A 20,263-nucleotide genomic window follows, 5' to 3' on the forward strand; every position below is an offset into this window, starting at 1 on the left:
GTTCGTATCCTCAACATGTGTTTCAAATATCTATAGAGGACACAGATATGTGGTTTTGAAGGCAGGCTGGTTGTGCTGGTTTGCTTGCCAGTTGTTCCACTGGAAACGTTCTATTTCTGTACAACTTTCTGAGAAAACATCTCTCTCTGTCTCCAGGACTGGGGCAGAGCCGGGGATGTGGCAGACTTGGGCGTGCGTTGGCACGTACCTGATAAGGAAGAGGAACACTTTGTTTTCCAGCTGTTGTCCCGCCTCCTGCACCCTGAGCTGCAGCGAATCAAGGGCCACGTCTCTGGAGCTCAGCCAATGAGCAGGTGTGCTGTTGTTTTTCTCAGTTCTCTAGATAAACGTAATCAGGCAACACGCACAAAACCAAACAAAGAAACCCGCAGCGTTTCGCAACCGATAAATGAGATTTGTCTTCGTCCCAACAAAAATTAAACCTTAAACATTAACATCTGTTTTCAATATCTCTCTTTAACGCTCCGGATGAAGTCTAATCAAGAGCACGGAGGGGTTGAAAAGTTCAATTCGGCTGCTCAAAAGTGTTGAAACACCGTTGTGGAATTGTCAAGTGAATTCACAACAAGCACGCGCACACATGCTGCTATGAAAGGACTGTGCTGTGGCATCTGCTTCACAGGGAGGAGCTGTTGCAGAGTCTTGCTATTGTGCAGCACTGCCTTCTCGGAGCTGGAAGCATGCTGCCCCCTCTGGATGGGCCGCACGTATCTGACCTGTGAGTCCTGCATCTGCACACACATATAAAAGCGCGAGTTCTCTTGCAGTCTCGTCACGTTTCGCCCCTTGCATTTTGTTTCTCCTCAGAGTGCCCTCCATGATCAATCTGGGGGAGATCAAGCTGCATATTGGTGTTGACTACGGTAAGAAAACACAAGAAAGCCAGCCCCACACAACATGCACAAGCTGAGCAGTTTCCGTGGGTGATAAGGCTGCTCATCATGCATTCTGTGTCCATACGGGACGCCTGTGTGTCTCCTCCCCTCCAGATGATTCACGGGAGAACTACAGAGAGTCCATCTGCCAAACCATGAGACTGCTGCTACGTGAGTGAAGACTCTAATGCCGCTACACTCCGGCTCTAAACTCCACACTTTGTTTGGAGCGTGATCGTGATGCACAATTAATCAATACCCACTTTTATCCAGATCACATCTTGGATTACTCGGAAGATGACACAAAGTCACTCTTCGTCATCATTAAGGTGATCTTTCTATTATTCATGTGTGAGATGTTATTATTCTGTCCTGCGTCGGGCCCCGCGAAGGTCTCACGCATCCTTTTTTTCTGTCCGTCCGACCACAGATCATCAGCGGCCTCGTGTTTTTCCGAGGAACTCACAAGAAGGAGTTTGACTCGCGTTGGAAAAGCTTCACTCTCGTCAAGAAGTCCATGGAAAACAGGGTGAGTCGGAAAAGTGCAACAGGTCGGCTGATTGTCGTCAGCTTCGATGAGTCACTCGCAGGGTGATTCTACGTATGTCGCCTTTCTTTCTGCAGCTTCATGGGAAAAAGCAGCACATCAGAGCGCTGCTCATCGACCGGGTTCTCCTCCAGCATGAGGTCGGTTAACCAACACGTGCACTTTGTGTGCAGGGTCACCGATATAATCACATGCATATGAAGAAAAATGGTGGGCATTGTTTTTTGGATAATATTTTTATATGTTATTTCTGTTTGAATAGATGAGGAAGCTGGTGGTTGAGGGCAGTGAATATAAAGTAGTTCATCGGGAGCTGCTCTGTGATCTGCTGCTACTTTCTACCAGCACTTACAGCCAGGTAAAAGAATAATTCAATCAGAACGTCTGCCGGTTCCTATTTTTACTTATGGTATAAACATAAATATCTCTAGGGAATAATAATTGATTAAGGATGCACACGTGTGTGTGTGTGTGTGTGTGTGTGTGTGTGTGTGTGTGTGTGTGTGTGTGTGTGTGCATGCATTTGTCCTTGCAGGTACGTAGCAGGGCCCAGCATGTGCTGACGACTGCACTGGCAACTTTTAGCTTCTCCTACAGAGACCTGATTCCCCGAATCCTGCAACTGCTCTCACAACACACCACTGGCACACAACAACAGTTTAAGGTACCAAGCACACACACACAGACACACGCACGCACACACGCACACACGCACACACACACACACATAGACTTGCTCATAATGGTCACTGTCCGTGGTGCTAAAACTTGAAGTTAGTCCAAAACTGTATTTTGATGGCTGCATTGTACTCCCTGTACTGTGGCCCTCAGCATTGATTTTGAAGGCTTCGCTGCTTGTTTTGAAGGCAGGTAGGTCTCGCCCCATCCGGCATTGTTGCCCTTTTGTCTCCTTACACTGATCTTAGCCTGACCAGTTTCTGTTGACTATCCCCAGGGCTAGACAGGAGACAGAGGCCGATAGCACAGGGCACATATACTGTCAGAGCACCAAAACAAAAGTCTTCTTTTGGATACCAGGCGAGCAACATCAGTATCCTCTTTGCACACTCTTCTAAAGGCTTGCTCCTGGCTTTTGTTTGTATGTGATTTTGTGAGTATGTTAATTGTATCTGTTACCTGAAGCACTTAGTAATATATATACACATACAAGTTATTATTGCTCTTATGCATAATATGATTAATGTATACCATATTGATGCAAACATGCTAAAGCAAAAGCTGATAGTCAGCACGTAAAAAAAAAGGAGCAGCATTGTTCCTGTGTTTCAGGGTTTGCCAATTACGATTAAGAAGAATGAAGTTCATGCCTAATTTCTAAAGCTGCAGAATGTAAATAATAGAAACCTGAATGCTGCACTGAACATGTGATCAGTATTTTGCACATCATCTGAGCCGCAGAGATACACAGGATGTGTCCTTCAAAGACAAAAGGACACATTTCTGTGAGGCAGACTTTGAAGAATCCGATCTAAAGCCACAGAACGTGGCTGTCAGTTTCTACCGCCATGTACATATAATATATATATACATATAATCTGTCATATTAATAGCGTCTTTACCCTGTGTGTGTTTCAGGGTGCTTTGTACTGCCTGCTGGGTCTGCACAGTGCTCCCTCTCCGGCCAGTGCAAGGGACTGGGACTGTGTTGGGGAGGTGTGGCCCGCCCTGGTGCGCTGTGGCCTGTCGCCCTCCATGACCTTGGAGGACCCGTCCATCGGTGGACTGCTCGACGACATCACGGACCGCATTCATCGCCAACACGACACCATCGGGATCTATTTCACCGTGAGCAACGGGTTCATTAAAAGTCATTGCACGTGCCTCGTCTGTTTATTTTTCCTAATTGCTCCCCTTTGTTCTCTTCCACCTCCAGGTGTCGGAGTCATGTGTAGAGGTAGCCAATCATATCATGCAGTCTACACATCCCAGGCCTTGTTTAGAGGCTGCGTCCAAGGAGGAGCTGAAAGAAGGGCTTCAACGTCAGCGAATCAGAAATGTGGTTTCCGCAAGGTGTTTTATTTGTACATTCATTCAGTTCTCAAGGTTACAGAAGAACTAGAGCACCATATTAGCATGAATTATTATAATGACCCTTTTTATCATTGAAGCACGACTTACTAACGCATCTTTGTTATTTGTACAGGAAATATGAGAAGCTGGTCAATGATCTCTTGGACTGCCTTGAAGACAGCAACTTGTAGGTTTTCTCTCCACCTGTGTTTTACATGCTGGAGATGCACTTGCTATAGAAATGTTAAATATTGATACCCTTTCCCATAAAATGAATGTCCGAATGCATTATGTGCGTTATGTATTATAAGAGCTTTAAGTATCAACAATCATATGTTGTAAAAGAATACATATATGTTGTAGCAGAGACTCAGCGGTTTAGTTAGAGATGACATTAAGGATGACTTCTCTGTTTTGTGTTTCAGGCCCTGGAAGTTTGAGCACATGGCCACTGACTTGTTGGCCCTCCAGCTGAGAGAAGATCACCCAGCTCCCCCTGACGCTGTCCTCTTCTTCACACAGAGCCTCACACACGACTCCGTCAGCATACGCAAGGTGGTTCATCACAAGAATCAGCAAACTTTACAATTTTACAATGACAGAATATGCGAGATGTCCTTGTCCTTGTCACTTTCAATTCAACTTCACAAAGAGAAAGAAAGTGTCTTTCAAAGGTTAAATATATATTTTGTGAACATATTTCTTGAGCTGTCATGACCATTTTATTTAATTTGTTCCAGCTGTGAGTAAGGCCTTCTTTTCCTTTGTGCATTGCATTGTGGGGCAATAGTGTTTTTTTAAGTATGCATCCTGTCTTTGGAGGTTTAAGGTCAAGTTGTTGTAGTGTACAGAAACAAAAAAGCAACTTACCAAAGAGGCCTGTGTGAAAGAAACAGTCAAATTAATAGTAGCAGCAATGTAATCCAAGACAAATAGTAGTGATGTAAATACCAGGAGCTGCTGTGTTTGTGCATGGCTCTACTCTACCACTCTATATTATTTCCCTCTCTTAGGTGGGGATCTCAGCAATGGCCGGCATCCTAAAACAGCTAAAGCGACCAAGAAAGAAAGTGTCTGTGAAGCCGTCAGATATCAGTGAGTGCAAACACAAAATAACAGTTGTAAAATTAACAGCTCTTTAGTTCTTGCAGGAAAACGCATTAATTCTCGCTGTAAGGTCCTTTTTTCAATCCAGCAATTTCAGCATCAGCAGACCTAATTTAAATGAAATACACCATGATGTACAGTCTAATTGGTTGGTCATTTCCCGTTGAGTGAGCAGCGAGACCGGAATATAAATATACATTTGCTTTAGATGAGAATATCTTTTTTTTCACCTAGAAACAGGGCAACTTTCTAAAAAAGTCGCAACAACTCACCTTACAAGTGAGACGTGTGTGTGACCACGTACGTTCTTGTGTTGGCGCGTCTGTGTAGGTGGCGTAGAGGATCCAGAGGGGGTGTGTGTTGGGGATCGCCAGGGGAATCGCTGGCTGCAGTACGACAGCAACAACCTCCCTCTGAGTGAGGAGCAGTGGGATTCTCAGCCGTACGTGGAGAAGACACACTGTGGCTACTACTCGTGGCCGAGGTAAAGAGAACGACTTAGCGGTGAGGCGGTGCATTTAGAAAAGTGGAAGGCTGATTAACTGCTTGGTTGGATGGAGCGAAATAGCTGATTGACTTAACTGCCTGGTTGATTTGATGCTTGGCTTTGTGGCGCTGTGGCGAACTGAATGTCTGACTAACTGCTGGATGACTGATCCGGGTGGCTGGATAACTAGCGGGGTGTTGAACTGACTTCCTGTCATGGCCTGGCCTAGATAAGGCTCACTGAACGACTTACTGCCTGGCCTAGATAGAATAATTGATGTATAGATGAAGGGGCTGACTAACTGACTTTATAATCGTTCATTTATCCATGCTGCGTATTTAAAGACGGGATGTGTCTATCCATATTTCTGTCATTTTGTTGTTATCTATAAATCACAGCAGCCTCCTTTTTTTCCCGTCTCCCGTTCTTTCAGAGAAATGATGATCCATGCAGCTTCGGAAAAGCCAAAAGAGGACCTGTCGTACGAAGAGATGAGCGAGGTGCTCAAATCGCACACCGCACACTGATGCCTGAGTAATATAACTATTATTACATTTGGTGTTTGTTTGCGTGTCACTCAGGGCGAGAAGATCATCTTTGAATATTTCTCGGACCCGGAGTTTATCGACCGGCTTATAGAGTTTCTCTCCCTGGAGGATCGGAAAGGAAACGACAGCTTCAATCCCCGACGCTTCTGTCTCTTTAAGGTGCAATTTAAACTCTCGGGCCTCAATCGATCTGGCAGACCTTTTACAAAGAAGTGACACAGCATACCACCGCTAGCCAAGGCTCAATTGAACTCAGCACAGCTGGAATTTCTGTCATCAACTGCTTCATTCATTGTTCTCCATCAGACAGCGAATGACTGCAATCTGTCTTTTTTGGGGTTTTTATAAAACAATTAAAAAAGCTCTTCTCGCCCACGTTTGATTGACAGGGGCTGTTTTGTAACTATGGAGACACGTTCCTGCCGTTACTATGGCCTCACCTAGAGCAGCTTGCCAGCGACCCCCATGAGAGCTCCCAGCGCTGTGTGTGTGAGATTACTGCAGGACTAATCAGAGGCAGCAAACTCTGGAGTTTCAGCAAGGTACACACATACACACACACACACACACACACACACACAGCGACAAATACACACGCTGCACTATTTTTTGATAAGAAAAGTCAATATTAATAAAAAACCTTTCATTATTGTGTGTGCGTGCGCTCAGGTGGACAGGTTATGGCAGCTGTTGTGCCCTTTGATCAGGACAGCATTAACCAACATCACAGTGGAAACCTACACAGACTGGGGTACCTGCATCGCTACGGCCTGTGTGAGTTGCTCACATGCATACAAATATACTCACGACACAGCATAAGGCTCGGTAAAGAACACTGCGAAGGTACATGTATATGTTCCTTAGGAAAAATGTTGACGAATGGAATTTGAAAAGCCAATAAAACAAACATCCAGGTGAAAATTGGCTCTATTGATGTCGGTCCAGACTGAAATATCTCAACAACTGCTGAACTGAACTGAAATGCGGTGCAGATATCCACGTCTCCCACACAAGGAATGCTAATGACTTTGGACCTTTGGCACCATGAGGCGGACATTTGTAGTTTTGAGTGAAATGCCTTGACAACTAACGGGTGACTCGCCATGAAATGTGTCCAGACATTCATGTTCCCCTCAAGATAAACTGTAAAATAAAAATCAGCATCCCTTTCACTTGTCTAGCATTTAATATATGCAGTGTTTTGTTTAATAACCAAATACTTGCACGATTAGTGATTTATAATATATTTGTATATATATCTATATATATATATATATATATATATATATATATATATATATATATATAGTGATGATAAGATTTGAGTAAAATACATGATAACCTTGAATAACGCAATAATGACATTATTTGTGATAAATAAACAGAAAGTTCTGCCTTTTTTATTTGTTGAAATTGAGTGGAAATTATTTCCATTATTCTTTTATTGAACAAATAAAACATTAAACTGAACGCAAAAGGAACCAGTAATAAAACGAATGGTGCCGTTTTCAAATCTTTCATCGGACTCAAATACCTGACTTTTGCAGTCTTTGGGGATGTATTTGACATTTATATATATATATATATTTGTATCGTGCAGCCCAAATTTAATTATGACCTGCTAAATCTCAGCATGTTAGTGTATGTAATAAAGCTTCCCACTGTCAGTACCTCAGTGGATACACGGTGATCACCGGAAATAATGTTTTCCAAAAATAAGCCTATTTTGTAATGGCTGCTGTACAACAGGAGGGCCGGGACCCCAGGAAACTCCACTGGCTGTTTGAGCTGCTGATGGAGAGCCCGCTGAGCGGAGAGAGCGGCTCGTTCAGGGACGCCAGGTATGTGTGTGTGTGCGTGCGTGCGCATGTGTGTGTGCGTGCGTGCGCATGTGTGTGTGTTTATGTCATCCACAGTATATCTGAGGTTTCTGATTTCAGGCTGCAGGAGTAACTCGAGCTGACGTATGCTGAGCTGATGTGCTGCAATAACACAAACATGCCCCCCCCCCCCCCCCCCCCCCCTCCCTCTTTGTCTCCGTCAGCTTGCTGTATGTGCTCCAGGGAGGTCTGGCCCAGCAGCAGTGGAGGGTCTCTGAACTGCTGCACAGGCTGCTGGCTTACCTGGAGCCCAAACTCACCCAGGTGTATAAGAATGTCAGGGAGCGCATTGGAAGGTAACCTGGTGTTCTCTCCTCTGGCTTTACGTAATCGTGGTTAATTAGGTTAATCTAATTAGTGTGTGTGCGCTGTTTTGTCTGTTCAATTCTAAGCCTCTTTATTAATCAAGTGTTCCCATTCTGTATTCGTGACTCTTTTCCTTTTCTTTCTTCTCCTCCCTAACAAAACACTCTTGCTCCCTCTCCCCCTCTCTCTCTCTCTCTCTCTCTCTCCAGTGTCCTGACCTATATCTTCATGATCGACGTGGCCCTGCCCCACACCCAGCCCACCTCCTCCCCCCACGTGGCGGAATTCGTCACTCGGGTCTTGGAGCGGCTCAAGCCACTCACGTCAGAGCCGGAGATCCACAACCACGTCCAGGAGGAGAACACCCAGAAGACGGACGAGCGCAGCCAGGCGGTCAAACTGCTCAAGACGGGTCAGAATGTGGACGCGAGCATGTGACGCGGTGTAGAAAGTGACTGTGGGACAACGAATGATGAAACTAACTTAAAAAAGTGTGGTACCTCCCTGAGTTCACCTTTTAAGAGCTACTTGAAAAGGCAGTGAGGTGGAGATGAAGGGGGATTTCAAGTTGGTGTGTTCTCGCCTTTCAAAACAAAGTTATGGAGTCAAACTCAATATTTGAGAGTGTGACTATATTAACATGTACGGGCCAGCTAGTGCAGTCATTTGTACTAGATTTGATTCATTCCAAAAAAATTAATTATCCATTGTCCAGTTTTTTTCAGCAATCTTTCTTTTGTATTATATTTAATTAAATGGTCGGTTCCCCCAGATTATAAAAACATTTTGTTCTATATATATAATACCTTTGGTGGTATTTAGCGATGTAGAATGTTTTTTTTTTTCCTCTTTCATTTCTGCCTCCACACAAATACAGCTGAGGTGGACTTTCATCCTTGGTGCTTAGAGCGTTGAAATATCCCATTTACAAAATTCAATAGCAACATATTTTTTCCAATAAGAGGTGGCAGCATTTTAAAACCTGGGCAAATAAAACTATGTGCATGGTTAGATACCACTAACTGTATTGTAAGCAAGACTGTAGCCACCACTTATGACACAATGTGGTGGTTTTAGTCATGTGCTGGGAATAATACAAAGAAACTATGATTTATCTGAATGTGAGAAAAGCTGAACAAAAATTAAGTATTCAATATTTTTATGATATAGTTTATCATCTGTCCACTGGGACACAGATCAAATGTATGATTACAAATGCAAAGGTTAACTGAATAGATTAAATATGAAAAGTGTTTCATAATTATAGCATCTTACTAAACTGTATACATTTAGATTTAGTTTTATTTTGCCACTCGAAGTCAAGCAGTAGGTGCAATTCTAAAAGATAAAACTATATTTTAAAATGAAATTCATTATGGTTTTGCAGCAGATATTTTGAATGACTTTATTTTAAATATATTATTGTATTTCTTATGTTAGTGTATTAACCCCTGCTTTAGTTATTCGTCTTGCATTGTGTTTCAGTTTCTGTTGCTACCCTAATCTCCATTTATGAAATTATCCAAATCATTAGATACCAAATCATGATAGATTGTGTTTTATTACCAGAGCAATGCGGTAAGGTCATAGCACCAAGACTGTTGTTTTTATTATCTGGCAGAAATCCAAACTATCCTCAGTGTGTGTGTGTGTGTGTGTGTGTGTGTGTGTGTGTGTGTGTGTGTGTGTGTGTGCGTGTGTGTTTGTCTCCATTTGCAGTGTTGAAATGGTTGATGGCGAGCGCAGGGCGGACCTTTACCACTCCTGTTCAGCCGCAACTACAGCTCCTGCCTCTACTCTTCAAAGTAAAAACCACACACACACACACACACACACACACACACACACAGGTCCCAGTGCAGCATTATTACCCACTCAATCTTACTTGCCCATTACACTCAATTTCTCTCTTCATTTACTCAAAGCGGTGCGTGGCTCTGTGTCTTCCTATCTCGCTCCATCTCTCTCTCTCTCTCTCTCTCTGTTTTCTCTCTCCTTGCAGATTGCCCCGGTGGAGATTGATGAGAGCTATGATGAGATGAAGCAGGATGCTCGCACGTGTCTCTCTCTCATGTCCCAGGGCCTGTTGTATCCTGAGCACATCCCTCTGGTTCTGGCAGCGCTGGAAGAAGTAATATGCAAACACACACACACACACATGTGCACGCACACACACATACACACACACACACACACACACACACACGCACACACACTGCCCCACCTGCCTGCTTTCAGTGTTCAGAGCATAATTCTGCCAAAGGTGTTGTTAGCCTAAATACAACCTGTGCTATTTTATTTTTGCTTACTTTGTGGTGTGTACAGTTTTTCTCCTGTGAGTTTCGCATGCGAGTGGCACCTCTGTTGAGAAAAATCTGAATATTTAACCACGGTGTCTGCGGTTTCATATTTCGTGGCAGACTATGAGAACACATTGCAACATTTTGGTGTTTCATCTTGACACCCTCTTTTTTTTTTTTTATCTTGTTGCAATCATATTTCATGTGCAAAAAAATATTTAAACACGCAGTGTTAGAGGAGGACAGGACTGTTTCCAGTCTTTATGCCAACATGTTAGCCTTGTTATCATCTTTGCATTCTAACGTTAGCATTTAGCTGAAAGCGCCGCCGACATGGCCGTAGATATTTATGGCTGTTTTGCTTGAGCTAAAAGCATTTTCATTATATGACAGGTGACAATAAAACGTAATAAACTGGTAGAGAAGCATCGAACTGATACAAAATGATCATCTTGTACTCACAAGATAATTGCTTGCGTACACGTTCTATGAATCTTGTGTCCACAACATCATATTTGCACGAGAACCCTGAAACTTAAAGGTCTTTCTTTCTCTCCCTTCCTGTCTCCCCTCCCTCTTAGATGGCAGGCAGAAGATCGTGGCATGCACGCTACTCAGTGCTGACCTACCTCCAGATCATGGTTTTCTACAACTTGTTCACCCTGCTCAGTGTGCCTGCCGAGGTGCTGCGCATCCGTAAGCTGGTGATGCAGCTGCTGCTTGATGAACAGCTCGAGGTAATGCATTGGTTTAAAACAGCCATTATCCCTCTGCAAGGTATAATTGTCACAGGATTATAAATGGCCTCTTATTTTCCCTTAGTTTCTCCTCACTAAATCTTAATCCCTCATTTCTATTCACAGTTATTGCTTTAAAAAAAACATCTACCTCTCTGCTCAACTCTTAATTTAATTTTTCCTGTTTAGGTGCCTTTCTCTTTATCTGCGGTATCAGGAATATTGATAGAGCACTACAGCCGCCGTGCACTCCTTTGTAGCAAGCTAAAAATAACATCATTAATCAATCTAATGCCCAACATGTCATTTGGAAAGGCACATATGTTTTGACTCTTCACCAACTGTTAATTGTTAATGTTAATGCAGTAAAACTATATTACTCACGCACAGAATATAGAAGTATCTTCTTATATTGAGTCGCTACATGTTTTTTTTTGTTCATTAAATGATACACGAACATGCACAAAGCGTGCTTTTAAAACCCTCTTTAACTCGTCTTTGATCGGGATGTACAGGTCCAAATAAATCATTAAGCTTCAACCGGGTTGTCGAACTTGCAAAAACAGTCGCTTCTCTCAATATTTCTTAAACTGTGAGTGTACAGTTGGTCAATGTGTTGTCTTTGTGCCTCTGTCTACTTCAATGCATCAACCGTCACTCAGTGCTTATTCATAATGTATGCAAAGTGATGCAGGAAGGCAGTGATGTTCAGCAAGTGAATTTCACCTCAGCTCAACTCAGCATCCATCTCTCCTCCTCCTCCCCCTCCCCCCTCTCCCCCCCTCCTCCTTTGCTCTTCTCTGTCCCGTGTACCACGCTTTCCACCCGATCTTCTTGCGCTCGCCTCTTTTGATAAATTGTGCATGCGTTTCTCACCTTAAAACTGCCTCGTGCTTCCCTTTTATTTGTCTGTCCTGATCTTCACAGGTCTCTCTTTTTCTTTCTCTCTCCTTGCTGTCCCTCCCTCCATCGCTCTGCCCTCCCCACCCTCCTCCTCCTTCTCCCTGTAGGTGAGGGACATGGCAGGCACCACCCTCAGTGGTTTACTGCAGTGCCAGTTCTTCCCTATGGACTCCAGTCTGCAGACACAGCTCCAGACGCTGAGTCAGACTCGCCTCCCCAAGGCAAGAGAAGAACTGGCCTCCACAGGTACACACATACACAGAGATACACACACATAGATACACGCACACATTTTACGTGCACGTCACAATCATATAGTGAGGCAATCACAGTAATACTTGCCCTATTACCCTTTCTTATCCCATGGGAATTGTGAACCTTGAAATTCAAAGGCTCATTTTTACTCCCGATTGATGTGTGTGTGTGTGTGTGTGTGTGCGCGTGTGTGTGTGTGTGTGTGTGTCTGTGTGTGTGTGTGCGTGTGCGTTCGCAGGCTTAGTGCGCCGCCATGCCGGCGTGCTCGGCCTCAGTGCCTGCATCCTGTCGAGCCCCTACGATGTCCCAGACTGGATGCCTCAGATACTGATGGACCTGAGCAACCATCTCAACGACCCACAGCCTATAGAGGTACACACAAACACACACACACACACACACACTAGTGTAAACACACACTCGCATACAAACATCGAGCTCCACACAGTGTGAGCTGAAAGAATACAATTTCATTGTCCAATTGAGGAGAAAATTGTGTCTTTGGCCGTACTTCAGGCATGAAGAAGACATACAATGTAATCCGTAATGCAGAGTTTGAATAATACATTAGAGCCAGTGATGATGATAATTTACTGCTTCTCCTGTTGCGAAATGAAAGAGATGAGAAGGAAAATACAATGGAATACAGTTAAAGATTATACTTGCGAGTAGATGAATTACCCGGTCTGTTACGAAAGCTTCTGAGAAGAAGAATCGTTCTACATACGAATGGTAGAAGTATAATTTTGTGCAGGATGATTAGCATGTAATATCTTGGTTTCTTCAGGCAGACTAACTAATCTGTAGTCTAAATCAGTTTTGGTTGTCATGCCACAGGCGTCCCCTTCCTTTCTTCTTTCCTTCCCTAAAATCTACTCGTTTTGTTTGAAGGCCATGATGCAAAATGAATGTACTCAAAGTTATGATTACATCCTTCGGTCCTACTGATCATCCGTTTACTTCCCCGTTTCTGTGTCCTTGTTGAACCTCGCTAACTTTTCCCTCCAAAGTTGTTTCCCCCTTTAAATCATTTCTAGGCTTTGTATTCAAATTGTTATTTGTGGCATTTTACCATCAATAAATTATTCTTACCTCATTAGTTTTTAATACATGTAAACAAATGCTGGAAACATTGTCAGCTGTTGTTAGTTTCCACCCTGCGTGCTACATCGTGTCCCCAGATCGGCGAGCGGCAACGTCGTTGTTTCTCCCCTCAAAACAGGAACTATTTAATAATAGTTAAGTCATAACTGTGCCTTGTTGTCGCTCCACTGTTAAGCGTGAGGGTGGCTCTCGTAGGAACGGAAAGTGGCTGTTTTCAAAAGCTGCTTTTGTCCCCTGAATAACAAATGAAGCGTCAGAGAGAACTATCAACACCCTCTTTACTGCAGCGGTTTCATGGAAACGTCCACATTTTGAGAGACAAACTTTAAAATGTGCATTTGTACGAATTTGGGTTATTTCGTTAACGTCCTTCAATGAATTGCGAGTCAAAAATAATTTAAAATCTCTTGTTTGTACTGTATGTATATGTTATATATGTTACCCGACAACAGTGTGTTACATCTCGCTTATCTAGTGAACAATGATCATTTAAGGATTTAATGGTGTTAAAAAAAATCTAAAATTGGTTTGGCTATATAATAATGTATTGGTCATGTTTTGCAATAAATAATCTGTCTCTTCAGTAAAACTAGAAGGAGCATTCAAAACTATACAACAGTAAAAGTATTTTATCACAAGAAAAATGCCCAATTATACAGTAAAATGCCCCTCTGTGGGTGTTTTATTATCATATATTACATTATTGGACCGTTGCTACTGTTGTGGTGCAGCTGATTTTAACTACTTTGTACTCTACTTTCAAATCAAGTAAAATAATGCAACAAAAATTGTTTAAATAATCTACACAGTAAGTACAGTTGTCAAATAAAGCTTGTGGACTAAAAATTGCAATATTTCCCTCTGAAATCTAACCAAATACACAGTATATGCAGATATATATATATATATATATATATATATATATATATATATATATGTATCACCTCGTGGTGTCTTGTAAGCCTATGTGAGATGTGTGTAGTCACAACAACATTTATTTTCCCATGGTGTCGGTAACGATGATGATGATGATGATGATGATGATGATGATGATGATGTTTGTTGTTCCAAGATGACGGTGAAGAAGACCCTATCGGAGTTCAGGCGCACGCACCACGATAACTGGCAGGAGCATCGTCAGTGCTTCACCGACGACCAGCTGCTCGTGCTCACAGACCTGCTGGTGTCGCCGTGTTACTACGCCTAGACGGCCAGCTGCCTCGCCGGGTCCTCAAAAGACCAACCACACCCTCTCACGTCGATGTGGTTGCAGCGGCTGGCTGAGAGCCAACGTTGGCCTTCAGAAAAGCTCCCTGGACGAAGGCGGTTTCAAATATCGAACTTACTTGGGGAGTTTATTTCGTCTCGCCGAGCAGCTCAACAGCCCCAAAGGTGGCCACTGTACTTTCAGGATAATCCCACTTTAGGGGTATCTTTTTGTTTGCTGTTGTGTAATATCAATGTCACTCATTTGCCAGAAATCTGTATCTTTTCACATCACTGTTCTCATTAAAGTATTAAAACGTTCCCAAATACTATGAAAATGATACAAATGTTTAAAATGAATATTAAAACAATCTTTTACTAAAAGTACTTTAAAAGTATTTCTAGTTATAATGTAAACCAACACTTGCAAAGCATACTATAATGTTTATAAGACTGTATAATATATATTAATTAATATCGCTAAACATTATGTAACTATAAATTGTATATAAACCGATAAAAAGTAATAAGATGTATAACATGTTAACACGGTCTGCTGTGTCGTATTATACAGTAGCTCAACACTGAGGATTGTTTCCTGTTGAATGAATTCACTGCACCGTGTGTGTGTGTGTGTGTGTGTGTGTGTGTGTTTGCACTGTGCTGATATGTACGCTGGCAGAATGAGAGGCGTTGCTGTTAAGCACAATCTACAATGAACTGTGTACTTGTGTGACTGTACACAGTGAGAGTGTGATTACAGTAGTATGATGATGATGGTGCCTGCTCTGAAAGTTGGTTATCATACTAAAAAGAGAGATCAAGGATATTTACAAAAAACAGGATCATCAGGTTTGAAAAGTACTTTTGGAAAGGGTTCTGTCGTCTTTTTAAATAAGGTTATTGGGCATTTTCCTAAACTAATATTTGAGCTTTCTTTTAGATATTAAAAACAGTCATCATAGGTTGTCTGACCTTGTTCTCCTTCTTAATATAACTGAAATTAACAAAATGACTCTCATAAAACCAGGTAATCAAACGGTCATTGATAATTACATCTCCTGTTGGGAGTTGTTTTTCTCTTCTCACAAGTTTTCAGCCCAAATAGTTCACATACATCACAAGGTGTTTTTTATGTTTCAAAGTTCATAAAGACAGACCAAACGTTTATGTGGATGTAGGTGGATATTCACTCAGAATTTATTTATTCATTCAAAACATTCTTCATTTGCTCTGTTCTGTATTGTAAAGAGTACATTTAGTTTATCCAAAGCATATTTTAGGGTCCTCATTCAACATGTAGTTTGAAATACAGTACCTTCATGTATGTTTTGGTTTTAAGTAGCTTTCAATAGATATTATTTGTAAGGTGTGTTTCTGCATGACATATACTTGTAGTGTGACACTTGTAACAGACGTGTAGCTGACAAATACTGGCCAGTTATATATCATTGATCACGTTTTATTAGTTATCTAATCACAATCAACCCATCTGGGTGTGTGAGTGTTTTTGACCGTTGTGTAGTCTTTCTCTCACTAAACTTTCTAGAGAAAACAGGTGTGTGTCTGAGTCCTCAGGCAGAATTGTCCTCACAGCATCAGCCAGCTGAAATAGGTACTCTGTGTTTTGCCCACTTGGACCGGTAGAGTCGACGATCTGGTTGGCTATCTCCTCCAGAGGGGCGGGGCCGAGGTAGTCTGGATTGTCCTGAGATCCGATGTAAAGCAGCATTTGGCTGGGCGGGGGAGAAAGTGGTGGACGGGGGTGAAAGGTCACCGAGATGACCTGATAACCATTTTTTTCTCTGTAGTCGAGGTAACTCTTCACTTCCTGCTCCCGGCCCGTCGGCAGCTTGTAAGCAACGCCCCAAACGCACCCCTTAAAAAAAAGAGGGAAAGAAGAGAAAAGTTAGCTTGGCATCTGTAGGAAAGTATGTAGAATTACCAGGCGGCATCCTGCGGTTCTGACTAGTGAGGCCAATGCGGAAGAGTTGTCCAATTAGCCAGAACTAGCCAGCAGGGGGCGACTTCTTTTTGTTGCTACAAGAAGTCTGATTGCATGGAAGTCTATGAGAAAACTACTCTACTTCTCATTTGATTTATTACCTCAGTAAACAATGTAAACATGAGTTCATGGTCTCAATCACTAGTTTCAAGTCTTCTTGATTACAGCATGACAATCTTCCAGTCAAATTATGGGTAAAATAGACCATAAAGGGAATGCTTTGGGACGTGGCTACTTTGTGATTAATAGGTTAACGACCCCAACCAGAGCGGTACACGGCGTCTCTACATCACTCCTCCGCAGAACAAATACGGTCACTGGTTGCAAAAATCCAAAATGGCGACGGCCAAAATACCGAACTCAAGGCTGCAAAAAGCAGTCGACAAACCAATGGGTGACATCACGACGACGACATCCACATCTTATATACTGTCAATGAGAAATACGAACTCTACACAAAAATCCATGGAATCCCAATATTTGATAGTATTTCCTGACAATTCATATATCAAGTTATTGAATAATAAATAAAAGAATCTTCAGAATAATAAATAATGACAACAAACTTTAGTCACAGCCCTCTTTGTATCGACATAATGTTTATGATCACAAGCTGACTGCCGTATACGACGATGTTGACCTCATAAGATTTAAGACACTCATCAGTCACCTCTGAATGCATGTTTTCTAGATGCTTACCATGTTCTCAAACATTACACACAATCTCTCTATATCGCTTTCCCATCTACTGCAACACATTATCTCTCCTCCAAGGTCAGAATACAATACACTGTCCTTTCCTTTGTTGCTACTATATAAGATGCAATCTCCTTTCCTGAGCCGTCGTACAGCACTCTCGTTCCCCTTGTTCAGCATGTGTCTTTGTCTCACATCAGGCATATACTGTATGCTAATAAATACAATATCCATAACACTGTGACAGCCCACTGTTCCATAAAGAACAAACCCATGTAAGTGATTGCAACTTGAAAACTGGGTTCTCTTAAGTGCAATTTCCTTAACAAAATCTTGCTGTTCGTGTAGTTGCAAGGCTCGTTTGTTGGCCTCTTTAATTATTCTCAACAATACAGTAGTAAATTACAAAGTGGGTGAATTATGACCCTCAGGTGGGGATAATCTATTGTATGAATAATATGATATATTGTTTGTTTGTTTGCTTTTCCCATTAACATTTGGCTTCTAATGCAAACATCACATTCATATGTTTACATGTAAATATTATCATAAAGATGTATAACTCATTTTAACAGGACATCTACTTATTAAAAACGACAAATATGTATGATGGGTTAGATATTCAAATGAAAGGGGGGATTGCTGTTTGTTTAAATGTTCCTTGTGTTCTATTTGCATAGAGGATGTACATATTATAGATATGTGCATATATATTGTGCATATGTGACATATTACAAAGGAGAGCAGCAACAGTTAGTGGATTAAACGACAGCTAAATTAATCAGAAGCTATTTTGAAAATCACTTAATCTTGTATTTAATTAAAAAATACAAATAAAGTTTTTTTTTAAAACATTCAGCCGCATACATCATTTGATTGAATGAAGATTGATGGATAACAATTTTGATAATCAAATAATCTTTTAGGTTATTTTTCAATACTAAAGACCAAACATTCGCTGGTTTCAGCTTCTCCATTTTCTGCAGTTTTCTGCTTCATGTTATTGTAAACTGACTACATTGGGTTTCGGAGTGTTGTTTGGACAAAACAAGACATCTGAAGACGTCAGCTTGGGCTCTTGCAAAGTGGGATGAACATTTTTCACATTTTCCACCACAAAACACTTAATCGAGAAAGTAATTGGCAAAGTAATAGACAGTGAAATTAATGGTTAGTTGAAGCTCCATTACAAAGTAATGTACGGCACCATTAAGTTTAGGAGGGGAATGTCTCACCTCAGGATCCTCCACCAGGGTCACCACCCGGCCAGGCTGTAAAGGACACATATAAAACATCAGCAAATACACATACAGTAAAGCAACCAAGTAGGAGTATATTCATATTTAAATAACTGTACATTAACACTAAACAGATGTAAACAAAACAGATTATCTTTTAATGAAAAGGTTATATTACAAGCTGCAAAAGCATTTACACTCAAATGAATAACCTGTCATGTTTTGTATGACATTACATTCCCTTAATAGTAAGATAAACAATGAAACGTTTTTAAAAAACTAACTAAATGGCAACTTTCTAAACCTCGTCTTTGCGTTAGTTATTCTGAAAGATAGTAGCAGTGTTACTACAGCTTTTTTTTAATAGTCAGCCAACGTTACAGTTACAGCTGTATGCATTTACCAAGAGATTTTCAGTAACTTGTCCCATTAAATTGGATATTTAACCAAGAGGAGCTCGTTCATACCCTGCTTTCCCGAGGGGGGGTTTTGCCCCATTTGTCAACAGACATGGCAACCTTGCCTCAGTAGCTAATTGCGGCAGGCCGTAACGTCACCGGTCCTCCAAAGACAATAAAGTTCACTCACCTTCCCCGGTACACCCCGGTGGTCGGTACTGCCTTGCCAAAACCGGCGGCTGAAGCCTTTTATGTAGCCAATTATTTTTTCCTCATAAGGAAAATCCACTTTCCATATGAGAGACCCGTAGCCGAAAACCCACATGATAGGACGTTAGCTGACGGTAGGAAGGACGGTTAACACTGAATTAAATGACGACGTTAGAGTCTGACCGTTGTCTCACAACGAGAGACACTTCATGGTCAATTTGAGACGTACACCTGGAACAGAGTTAACTGTATTTTACCGCTTATATGTCCCGGTACTAAATACTGTCAAGTCATCTTGGTTACGTAACTACATGTACTTCTGCTCAATCGCTTTCAGTATAAAATATGTTCCTATCAAATTAAATATATTTTGATAACGTTAACTCATAGAGGTGTTCTCGGCAGCTAATCACAATACTATGTTGCTTTTTTATCGTATTTTGTTGTGTTAACCCTACGTCGTAACACTATAGGCATAACTTTAAACAGCCTTCCACTTTTATTTTGAAGGCCATCCGCTATTCCGGATGTTTCTATCTATTTCAGTACAAAGTCTAATGGACTGGACAAAGCGAGTTCTTCACCCCTTTGAGAAATAGTTGTTGTGCTTTTTTTTTTATTAGCAAATTGCCATGAAATCCCAGGTTTGAAAATAGCACGAAAACAAATTATATTCTCAAATTGTAATATTCCCTCACCGGTCGAGAAAAACAAAAATCCCGTAAACTGCTGAATATTGTTGCGAGTTAAAAGTAGTAGCAGCACGCATCTCCCAATTAACTAGAATTTGTTTTATTAAGTTTCTTCGTTGAAAAATGTGGAATAACGAAAAAGATTGGATGCACATTTCACTTTTGTAATGCTTCCAGGTTTCCCATCCAATGACACATTAATAAATGATAAATGTATTTCTGTGACCTTGTTTTCTCTTGTGGAACCATAACAATGTTATATTTTGTTTAATGATCATTCTAATGAATGAATTAACGTGTTCGGATCTACCAGAGCTTTATGTAGGCTACCTTTCACATACACCAATAAATTAATTATCAATGAATGTCCACTTGTTAAAACACGAAGGGGGGGAAACAAAACAAAACAAGCAATATGGGCTTCAGTCCTGACACCAGGGGGTGCTAAGTTTCTATTTCCCTCAGATTTTCATTGTGTGTTCTCCCAAATAACATGCTCATCTTGTATGCATGTGAGCACTGATTCAGAACCAAACAAAGTGGACAGCCACAGTCTGGCCTGGGATGTTTGCTCCATGTACAGCAGCCCCGCTCATTCGTCTGCCTCTGAGAGAAGCTAGTCGGCAAACATTTTACGTAACTCACCAGCCTTGCTTTTGAAGGGGCAGATCTGTGGTTGGAATCCACAACTGGGCTGCAAAAATGCTGCTGAGGAGA

At 41.6% G+C, this 20,263-nt stretch overlaps 2 protein-coding genes across 2 annotated transcripts in view; one reads left to right on the forward strand and one right to left on the reverse strand.

Annotated features, from left to right (window-relative positions):
* Positions 1–14,308, forward strand: part of LOC117748840 (proteasome activator complex subunit 4B-like) — a 29,655-nt gene extending 15,347 nt beyond the window's left edge. The window contains exons 20-47 of the mRNA XM_034558942.1: positions 157–314; positions 644–739; positions 829–884; positions 1,011–1,067; positions 1,170–1,225; positions 1,327–1,425; positions 1,521–1,583; positions 1,706–1,801; positions 1,979–2,107; positions 3,040–3,249; positions 3,338–3,474; positions 3,608–3,661; positions 3,900–4,029; positions 4,488–4,569; positions 4,912–5,065; positions 5,502–5,568; positions 5,650–5,775; positions 6,006–6,158; positions 6,286–6,390; positions 7,366–7,457; positions 7,661–7,792; positions 8,012–8,214; positions 9,522–9,607; positions 9,805–9,933; positions 10,684–10,839; positions 11,850–11,988; positions 12,236–12,369; positions 14,174–14,308. Of these exons, the coding sequence (XP_034414833.1) occupies positions 157–314; positions 644–739; positions 829–884; positions 1,011–1,067; positions 1,170–1,225; positions 1,327–1,425; positions 1,521–1,583; positions 1,706–1,801; positions 1,979–2,107; positions 3,040–3,249; positions 3,338–3,474; positions 3,608–3,661; positions 3,900–4,029; positions 4,488–4,569; positions 4,912–5,065; positions 5,502–5,568; positions 5,650–5,775; positions 6,006–6,158; positions 6,286–6,390; positions 7,366–7,457; positions 7,661–7,792; positions 8,012–8,214; positions 9,522–9,607; positions 9,805–9,933; positions 10,684–10,839; positions 11,850–11,988; positions 12,236–12,369; positions 14,174–14,308 (3,234 nt within the window). The remainder of the gene's footprint in view (positions 1–156; positions 315–643; positions 740–828; positions 885–1,010; positions 1,068–1,169; positions 1,226–1,326; positions 1,426–1,520; positions 1,584–1,705; positions 1,802–1,978; positions 2,108–3,039; positions 3,250–3,337; positions 3,475–3,607; positions 3,662–3,899; positions 4,030–4,487; positions 4,570–4,911; positions 5,066–5,501; positions 5,569–5,649; positions 5,776–6,005; positions 6,159–6,285; positions 6,391–7,365; positions 7,458–7,660; positions 7,793–8,011; positions 8,215–9,521; positions 9,608–9,804; positions 9,934–10,683; positions 10,840–11,849; positions 11,989–12,235; positions 12,370–14,173) is intronic.
* A 1,177-nt stretch (positions 14,309–15,485) lies between these two features.
* On the reverse strand, positions 15,486–19,194 carry chac2 (ChaC, cation transport regulator homolog 2 (E. coli)). The gene is made up of 3 exons (XM_034558637.1): positions 18,835–19,194; positions 18,244–18,279; positions 15,486–16,186 (listed from the first exon to the last, which is right to left on the reverse strand). Exons 1-3 carry the CDS (start codon positions 18,967–18,969, stop codon positions 15,791–15,793), a joined length of 567 nt encoding a protein of 188 aa, XP_034414528.1. The 5' UTR covers positions 18,970–19,194; the 3' UTR covers positions 15,486–15,790.
* Between the last annotated feature and the right edge of the window lie 1,069 nt (positions 19,195–20,263).

This window comes from Cyclopterus lumpus, chromosome 19 (assembly GCF_009769545.1).
Source record: "Cyclopterus lumpus isolate fCycLum1 chromosome 19, fCycLum1.pri, whole genome shotgun sequence".
Classification (NCBI taxonomy): domain Eukaryota; kingdom Metazoa; phylum Chordata; class Actinopteri; order Perciformes; family Cyclopteridae; genus Cyclopterus; species Cyclopterus lumpus.

What these genes read in the sequence shown, in the direction of transcription:
- chac2 (XM_034558637.1), bottom strand. Translation starts at nt 18,969, where the DNA reads ATGTGGGTTTTCGGCTACGGGTCTCTCATATGGAAAGTGGATTTTCCT. An exon ending in ACCGGGGTGTACCGGGGAAG is followed by an intron (nt 18,280 to 18,834) that starts GTGAGTGAACTT and finishes TGTCCTTTACAG; the next exon opens with CCTGGCCGGGTGGTGACCCT. An exon ending in CCCTGGTGGAGGATCCTGAG is followed by an intron (nt 16,187 to 18,243) that starts GTGAGACATTCC and finishes CTTTTTTTTAAG; the next exon opens with GGGTGCGTTTGGGGCGTTGC.